The sequence below is a fragment of the Oxyura jamaicensis genome, chromosome 1 (genome assembly GCF_011077185.1).
Source record: "Oxyura jamaicensis isolate SHBP4307 breed ruddy duck chromosome 1, BPBGC_Ojam_1.0, whole genome shotgun sequence".
Lineage (NCBI taxonomy): Eukaryota > Metazoa > Chordata > Aves > Anseriformes > Anatidae > Oxyura > Oxyura jamaicensis.
In genome coordinates this window covers 191326894-191336697 of record NC_048893.1, presented here as the reverse complement: position 1 = coordinate 191336697, position 9804 = coordinate 191326894, and the positions used below count along the sequence as shown (strand labels likewise).

General features: G+C 34.4%; 1 protein-coding gene across 2 annotated transcripts in view; it reads left to right on the top strand.

The window, feature by feature from the left end:
- Positions 1–9152, top strand: part of CNTN5 (contactin 5) — a 691903-nt gene extending 682751 nt beyond the window's left edge. For both annotated transcript variants that reach the window (XM_035328324.1, XM_035328319.1), the window contains 4 exons: positions 3787–3973; positions 4441–4553; positions 6000–6168; positions 7629–9152. In XM_035328324.1, the coding sequence (XP_035184215.1) occupies positions 3787–3973; positions 4441–4553; positions 6000–6168; positions 7629–7732 (573 nt within the window). In that variant the 3' untranslated portion in view covers positions 7733–9152. The remainder of the gene's footprint in view (positions 1–3786; positions 3974–4440; positions 4554–5999; positions 6169–7628) is intronic.
- Positions 9153–9804: the final 652 nt, after the last annotated feature.

Below are 9804 nucleotides of genomic sequence, written 5' to 3'. Positions count from 1 at the left end.
GGAAAAGAAAAGAAAAGAAAAGAAAAGAAAAGAAAAGAAAAAAGAAAAGAAAAGAAAAGAAAAGAAAAGAAAAGAAAAGAAAAGAAAAGAAAAGAAAAGAAAAGAAAAGAAAAGACATCTTGAACATCATTTTCAGAGAGGATTACTTCATATAATAACATGTTCACATCATATTTTCTTTTCAAAGAGAAATATTCAGGAGTTTTTGCTGTTCCTTACATGTTATTTGTCTGTTTTTACATTGGAACAGAAAATTGCATCTACATGGTACTGAAATCTTTTTCTAAATTTACTGAATTTTCTCAAGGTCACTTAGAAAGGAAACATGAAAACATGAGTGATTCTAATAGAGGCTAGTAAAGCAAAAAAAAAAAAAAAAAAAAAAAAGGAGAGAGAGAGAGAAATTAGGGTTTCATCAGGCTGAATATTGATTTATCAGACTTTGCTTTCTGAATGATTTTCCCAAACATGCAATAAACAAATGAATACTTTTAAATATAAGTCAATTTAGCGTTCAAAGTTACTCATATGCAGATTCAAACCAATCTAAAATCCTGATGACTATAAACATTTGTCACAGCAGTCCAACTGTTTTTCCAGTCCTTAATGTATGGATTACACTCCAGATTTCTCATGAGGGTCTCAAGAGAGACATGCTCTTTATAATGTCTGTATCTTGAATACTTTTCTACAAGACTGCTTGTTTTCTATTACCAAACATCAGAAACCTAAGAAGTATTGCTTTTTCATAGGAAAATATGACTAGATATTTGATAATACTCCTCAGGGTTGAAGTACGATATTTGTCTTCAACCTATGTGTATGCAGGAATATGTAGGAGAAGAGAATACCTGAAAAAAGAGAAGGAGGATGCCAGTTACTCCAGAGAAGACCCCAGAACCTAGGAGTAATGAACAGTGTTTTCTTTCTCCTTTTCAGTCAGCAAACATTTAGGTGAGAGGGAAGCAACTGAGATTGACTGAACTTTTTGCAGGAACTCATCATCTTGTTCTGAAGGACAATCACATCAATATTTTGAAGAGATACAAAAAAGCAGCAACAGATGATACAAAAAGCATACTTCTGTCCTAAGTGTTTGGTTCTACCGTTGCTTTTGTGCTGGTGCTAACATTTACATGACTCTACATAGTGTGCCAGTTGAAGGAGCTAATATGTTTTCTGCTAATGATAATGAAAACAGGTTTTATACAATGTGGATCATGGCTTTTTTTTTTTTTTTTTATTTTTTATTTTTTATTTCCCAAGGCTATCAGTTCTTTCAGTTCACTCTTTTTCCTTCTCCCTTAGCACTTTCTGTATTCTGAGATCTCTTCATTTTCAGTTACAGCGGTATTGTTGGTGTTGATAAATACTTAGTCAGAGAGACCAGAATAGTTTGTGTGTCTTGTCCAGCCTGCAAGAAACACTCCTATTCATCTTACCTACTTCAGGTTCTTATTTGAAATGCCGAATTTGGAGCTGTAATTCTCTGGTCAAGAGAAAAAGTATCTAGACAGTAACTCCATACTAAATTTAAACATGGCCTGCAGTTATGTTAAATGAATTTATAAAAAAATGGTATTATGCTCACCTTAGAAACCAACTGGAGGAAAAAAGTAATATTATTTTAGATACTTTTAAACCTAAAACTTTAAGGAAGTTCTCTGCAAGTATTACAGGTTCAAAAATCATAAGATAAAAGAATTTTTAATATGTTAGTTTACTTTTAAGGACTGTTTAATCCATGATCAGGACAAAGCAGAAGACTGCGTGTTCCTGAATCTTCTCTAGTCAGTTGTTTAATCATTATTGTGTTCTCTCCAGCATGAAGAGCTGGGTTTCTGGGAACCAGACATAAACCTTTGCTAATCTTTTTCTACATGAAAAACAACATAAAGTACAGCAAAATTTTTAAACCTTACAAACAACAATGTATTAAACAGACCAAATGTTTATTATTTTTTTCCTCTTATTTTTTTCTTTATTTTTTTAAAACAGGCTAATCTTTTGTGATTTATGATTTATGTTATATCAATATTCAAATGTAGCATTAATGGAAACCTATTCTAAGAGTGGTAAATCCCCTTTCACAGGTACAAATTCAGGCTGCAGAAAATAACAAGTTTTTTTTTAAAGGCACATATAGGTATAAGTAAACAAACCCTCTGTTTTATGAAATGTGTATCACTTTTAAAGATCAGCAGTATGTTCACTTCTGTATAAATCAACATAAACTGCCCTGCCTTAGCCAGCCTTAGTCAACAATCATTAGAGGTTTTGTTTTGTTTTGTTTTTTGTAATCACTTTTTCTTTAGTTCTTTTAGCCATCAACAAATGGATGTGTACATGAAGAGTTAAAGAGATAAGCATATTTTGAGATCAAAGTCCAAACTCACCTGGCAAAACTTTAAGGAGAATTTTAAAAGCAGGCCCCAAACATTTAAGGCTTTGAAGTAAGGAAGAAACTGAAATAGAGGCATTGCCAATTTGCATTTCATGCTTTTGCTCATTAATACAATATAATCATTCCCCAAAGAAAACCCCTTTGCCAAGGGGCAACGCTTTTGTCATGTAGTGCATCTGAAGCAGCTATTTTTGCAGACTTAACATGTCAAAATACAATTAGTCTTAATGCCATATAAGCAGTGCTGGAGAGCGTCAACATTTGGAAAATCATGTTTTAACAACAACAACAAAAGCTTCAAAGCAAAACCTGGGTCCTCTCTACTGTCTTGTACATTACATTCACTTGGGATATGAGACCCTGTGAATAAGCTAGTACAGCAAGAGCTACTGAGATACTTCTAATTTTGGCTTTCTTAGAATAAGGATTTCACTACTTCAGTTACATTTCCCCACCTGCCACTGTCCACCTGTGTAAACTTGGGAGAGTCACTTTTCCTTTCAGACCATTTCTCTGTTGGATACTCAGCAGAACTGACCAACTGGATGTTAGGGTCTCCAGAACGTACTCCCTCTCACTATCCATTCATATACTGATTAATACTATGACACTCTCAACCTGTAGTGTCAAGTTTGTAAATATGCGGTAGAAATAAAATGGATAAATCCAATTGGCTAGCAGTCGGAAGTTCATTCCTACCATGTGAATGAATGATTGTTTATTCCTTTTTCCCTGCAAGAAAGATGTCAATAGATGTTACTACAGATACCAACAATATTAGTTAAGCATTCAGATAGTGAAATACCTCAGTGAATCATATTTAAAGAACTTGAGAATACAGCTAGAATGCTATCTGATCTGTAATTCAGCTAAGAATAAATACAACAGGTACATGAAGTTGACAATTAAAGGAGCTGATTTTTCGTTTGCTCAAACAGATACACCCTCCATCAAAGGTAACAGAGACACTTTACTCAAGTGAAGATATGAATTCAAATGTAAAAAATTGCAGCCAGATCTTTCTAGATATATTTTGCTTTAATGGCAGGCCTATGAAAGGCCAACATTGAATTCTCTGAAATACTTTTGGCTTCCTGCCAGAACTCATCCTCTACTCGTTGGTCTTGAAAGTCACATCTTCTCACGCCAGTACACAGCAATTAGATAATCTTTAGGTAGTACTATGATATTCCGGTTCTCACCATTTTGTAGGACTAAGCATTTTTTGGATCTGAGGTTAGACCACAGTTCCCATGTGTTTACCAGGGCCTGATGATCACACAACAGGCAAGATTGGCAAAGAAACCTACCACAAGGTAGTTTGTAAAAGTAGAGCTTCCAAAACACCTATATTAATCCTTCCTTTGATCACTCATTTGCAGGTTGGTTACTGGAAGGACATGGAGCAGGAAGAAGCAGCAGAAAAGGTCAAATCTGAGGGAAATGAATCATCTGTCCTCCTGACAGGGTTAGAAGGAAATACATTATATCACCTAACCGTGAGGGCCTACAATGCTGCTGGGTATGGACCACCTAGCACTGCTGTGCATGTAACAACCAAGAAATCACGTAAGTGATCTCTAACTTTGCTCAAAATGAGAAGTCAAGAAACAAACTCTGCCCTCTTTGATGTCCTTTTAAGAAGATCATACAGTAATCAGGAATTATATATAGTTTTGGTTCATGGCTTTGTTTTGATACATACATGTGAATTCCTATTATTTTGCATTTTTGACAAAGAAAATTGAGATAAAACCATTCAGTTTCATAAGTGCTGTAAAGTCTATTGGTTGGGTTGCATCAACCCACCAGAGTCTATTAAAGGATGATTCTGGTGAAAAAAAAAAAAAAAAAAAAAAAAAAAAAAAAAAAAACACAGAACACCACACTTAAAAATCTCTACCTAGAGTTGGAAGCCTGCTAACACATGTAGTTGTAAATTTATTAAAAGATTGACATACTTTTGAATTTAAAGGTGATTTTAAAGGAGCTATCTACAAATATATTTATGTACATGCTGTTATTTTTTTCCCCAGCTCCCAGTCAAGCACCAAGTAATATTATGTGGATACAGGATGGTTCTCAAGTTTCTCTTGGGTGGGAGCCAGTTAGACCTCTGGCAAATGAATCTGATGTAATGGGATACAAGGTCAGTGACTCCCCTTCACATATCTTACTCTCTTCTAAATGACTACTCCTCTTTCCTGTTTGCTTTTTTTTTTTGCTTTGCTGTTTTCCTGTGTAAGTATGCTGTATAGATTATCTGCAATAAGATTTCACCAGAAAATGCAATAAATAAAAATGAAATGTGCAAATATTTTCTGTGTTCTGACTTTCAGCTAGCGATTATAGATTGAGTAAACTCAATCTGAGGGGATCAGTTCAACATATAGGGCTCAGAAATGGCTATTAATAAGACCAGCCTGCAATGAAATTCCTACTAACGCTTCAATTTGACTGTGTTTACAGTAAGATTTAAAGAAATGAAGAAGAATGAGACATCTTACAATGACTTTAAAATTAGTATTTTTATGGAGCAGAAAAACACAAATACTTAGGTTTGTTTGTTTGTTTTTTAATTATGTTGGTGATTTTCAACAATTGGTGATGGTAATATCTGGCATTTAAAGTTTTGAAGTTCTAAAAAGCAAAATCCAGATTAACTCTTATATAACAAATCACGAAAAGCAGTGGAATTCACCTCAATCTTTTAAATCAAAATAAAATGTTGTGTTTTTTTTTTTTTGTATTCTTCGTGAGGTTTTTATGGGTGTCTTGAAGCATGCATATGGTCATTTCTCTCTAGACTACAATCTGATATTCTCTCTGACACAACAGAAAATATCACCAAGGACACGTAAATTGATTCAAAATAAGCTAGAAACTGCTTTAAACTTTATTAGGATCATTGAGATTCTGAAAAAACATAGAGTGACTACTTTGTTTTTTTACACCTCTCAGACCTTTTCAGTTTTGTCTGGGAACAGAAACTGTTATGCAGAAATACCAAACAGACAGCAACGTACATGATTGCATTCCTCCCACTTGGCATAAGCATGTACAGGAGATGCAGGGTTAGATCTGAGCTATATTCACTGTTACTTAGCCAGCTAAAGTAAACACGGGTAAGGGCTTTATTTAGGGCATTTTTGTTATGTCTGAAGCTGGATTCTTTCAACAAAGGTGTGAATATCCATACAAATTTGGGATTAAGAATTTATTCAAGTGAAACCCAAAATGCTTTTCAAAGAATGTCACTTGGAAAAAAAAAAAAAAAAGTGTAACACCTAATGGTGGAGAGGGCAAATCCTATATCATTGCTTGGATCCTATTCAATGTTTTTGCACGTTCATTAATTGCCAATACACTTTCCTGCTACTGTTTTGAAGCCATTTGGGATGGGAGGAGGGGGATAGGGAAGGGAGATGTAAAAGTAGGTGACTGTTCAAATGTCACTTCCAGAAACTGTCACATACAGAAGTCCTTAATGAAAGCATGAAACAGCTAACATTTCAGTGGCTGTGTTATCTACACAAAATGTCTGGTACATAGCTTGCATGGTCACTATGATCACCATCTACTTTTTTGACCGCAGGTATTATTTAGGCAAGAAGGACAAAGCAACAGTCAAGTTATAGAAACACAGAAAACGTCTGCAGTGATACTTCTTCCTGATGTTGGTGTCTACATTATTGAGGTCTGTGCGGTCAGTGAAGGAGGTGATGGGACCACTAGTCCCCAGATCAGAGTTCCATCTTTTGCAGGTAAGGATACACTTATATGTGGAAGAGTGGCAATTACAGCAATGCACAAAAATTAGTAACTCTATTACTATCTGAAAAAAAAAAAAAAAAAAAAAATTACATTTCTCTAGCTATTAGACAAAATCATTAACTGGAACATTCATTAACTGGAACATTTAGTTCCTATGTTGTGATAGATATCTAGATAGATATCTAGATAGATATCTAGATAGATAGATATCTAATGCCATTTGAGGTTCTCAAGAGTGTCTGATGCATCTACATGGGGCTGATGAACAAATCACAGGATTTACAAGAAACCTCTGCCTGTATAGGGTAATTTCTGGAAACCTAATTGAGCCCTGGATATCTACACATGCCTTAGATGTCTCAAATTCCATTAAAGTGAGCTAAAATGTGATGTAATCCATACAGACCAATAGTGGTGACTAGACAGCAATTCAGCTAACCTTCCATGCAGACAGAATTTAAATAGTTTTACATGGGCATATAAAAACATTTGAGATGTTTTAAGATATCACAAACATTTGCACAGAATTGGTTGGTATGATCCAGAACTTAAAGGACACACACATCACTCTGGACCACCAGTTGGAGGTATAACATCTAATACACCTAAAACAGCATCAAGTATCTGCATTTAGGTAGCTGAATCCTGTGTGTGTGCCTGTGTTAAAATAAGCTGTGTTTTTCTTAGGTTCCACTGACTTGATTAGATATGACTTTATTACAGTATTTAATCATGCAGTAACTGATGATGGCTAGCTTCTATTTCCTCAGTTAAAGCAGTATGTAAAAAGAATTTCAAGTAACAATGTTACACAGTTAAGCAAGAGATCTAGGGATTATTGGGAAAGAAAAAATAATTATATTGTCAGTTGCCAAAGAAAACAAGGCATATTAATTCTAATTTTTAATAACGCCTTAAAAGTGTACTAAACATTGTTTGTTAGTCCATACGGAGTACTGTACAAAAGGTATAGGCTTGAAACTTCAATCTAGACCTAAAATTTCAACTTTAACTAAGGCACTGTGCTATGATCTAAAAGGTCACTAGACTACAGGGCAAAAGACCAGGACAAACACCAAGATAAAGGATTAGATTTCACTCTTTCTTCCAGGAAGAATATTTATGATTGTGCACTTTCTGCAGCCTAATTCTTTATGAGGATTAAAGCATAAAACTCACCTAACCTTTTGGAATTTCCTATTTATTTACAGACTGAATATGAGGATTCAGAATGTGAGTTTCTGTAGATATCATAATAAAATCCCAGATTTCTTTATGTCTGTGTAGGGATCCTAACCTGGGACTGCAGTTCTCTCAAGCTAATGCCTTGCCCAAAATTAGGCTTTTGCTGAGCATTAAAGGGTAAAAATTTTAGCCAAAATTTAGTACCTAAATGTTCTGAAAATTGTTTGCAATGTTTCTCCTTTAGTTACTTTGCTTTTTATTTCAGGCGGGAAAGTAACGAGTGCTCAAACCACCTTACATGTGTTCTCTACTTCCTCGTCCTCCGTAACATTGCTTTTGGCACTGATGGTTCCTTCAACTTCATGGTGAAGACTGCAGATTTTGTTGTTGTTATTTGTTTGCTTTAACTTGATGACACCAAGGAATGGAGTTTTATGTCCATGGATCAACAGGAAAGGCAAGCTAATGCTTAAAGACCCATAGAAATACCTGTGGTGCGCTTAGAGAAATGTTGAAGACAGTAAAAAATTCATCAGGTTTTTTTTTCTCTTCAGTTTTTGTAAAAATCCTCTGGGGAGGGGACTCTTCTTGGCCCAAAAATATGCAGATTGTATGTAAAAAACTTTTGTAAGCAAACGTAATTTCTGTCAAATGTACTTTACTTTTTTAATATGTTCAATTTTGGTAACCCCAGTCATGTATCATTAGGTGTTTAAACAGTGGTGTCTAGTACAGTACATCTGTTTGGGTTAGAAAAAAAAAAATAAACTTTTTTAACTAGAGAACAAAGTTTGATACAGCTTTGTCTAAGATTTCTTGCATCCCCTACAACTGGCTGTTCCTCTTGACAAGACAGCAATACAGAAAAAATATAATTAAAATATGTATCCCATTGCAAGAGTACAAAGAAATTATTCTTAAAATATATAATATATATTAAATTAGAAAAAACAATATCAATAAAATACTAGACAGCACAATTAAAAAGTGACAAAATGGAGGAGAAAATAAGCCATTTATTTTATTTCTAGGTAACCTGATCATAATTAAACACAAAATTTAAAGGAAACAAATACCATTGTTTTTCATCAAATGTTGCATGATTTAATGTCAAAAGATTCAAACATTTACTTTCAATAGGAAATAAAAAGTATATTCCTAATGCATATGACAATTAAATCTCCACTGGGCATTTAAACATGAGAAGGCTGCTAAGTGGACAAATAAAGCAATGCAAGAAGATAAACTTACTTTTTCCAAGCACTTCTCAGTTGTAACCTTTTTTTTTCCACTGGGTCCATTTTTAAGTAAGATTCTATACTTTGTATAATTGGAAAGACAGTTAAAGCATATATGAGAGCATATAACAGAGAGAACATTTACAATTTTTGAAATGTAGTCATTCACACATACAGACTCCTGTAGGATAGGTTTTGGAGAATGGTGTGTCTGAAAAATGGTTGAAAAATGAACATCATTCCAATTATTTAGTTACCTGGATCTATTTCTATAGCTCACTAGATAGATTTATTCTTGTAGGGACTATATGTTATCAGTTTTAATCCCTGCTTTTTGCTGTACCAAACAAATTTTCACTCAATATACAACTTTTCTACATCTGAAGATGTTTCCATATACTGGAAACCTGAACCAAAATGATCTCCATTGTATATGGTGTGCGTGTTTGTACATTTATGGAGTGTGTGGTGTTATGAAGGACGGTGTATTACTACCATGTGTCTAGGTATTGTGCCTAGGATGAACACTCCTTGTCTGGGAAAAATCAAGTCAAAAACGTTCAAGAGACAAGTCCTAATGGCATAGTTCCTCTAGCTGTCCATCCTTCTAAAAGTATTGATGCAAATCTGTTTCAGTTCATGTGTTCATTTTATTAATGCTATTATTTTGCCAGCTCACTAACAAATAATACTTCGCATTTGGATAGTATGCTCTAATGGTGTCCTTTCTTAGCACCTTTAAAATAGTAGCCAAGAAAGCACAATGCTTGGTAGGTAAAAAGCTGACTGATGACTTTGTTTTGAATATTTTACCATTTGAATTTTTCAGAGATGATTCAACTCAAACCTTTATTATTTAATTCAAGCGAGGTTCAGATTGGATATTAGCAAAAGTTTCTTCACTTGGTGGAACAGGCTACCTGGGGAAGTAGTCACAGCAGCAAACCTGCTGGAGTTCAAGAAGTGTTTGGACAATGCTCCCAGACATATGGTCTGATTGTGGGGTGGTCCTGTGAGGAAACATCAGTTGAACTTTATGATCGTTGTGAATACGTTCCAACTCAGAATATTCTATGATTCTATCATTCTATGATTCTATGATTCAATATTAAGATAAAAGAAAAGAAAAGAAAAGAAAAGAAAAGAAAAGAAAGGAAAGGAAAGGAAAGGAAAGGAAAGGAAAGGAAAGGAAAGGAAAGGAAA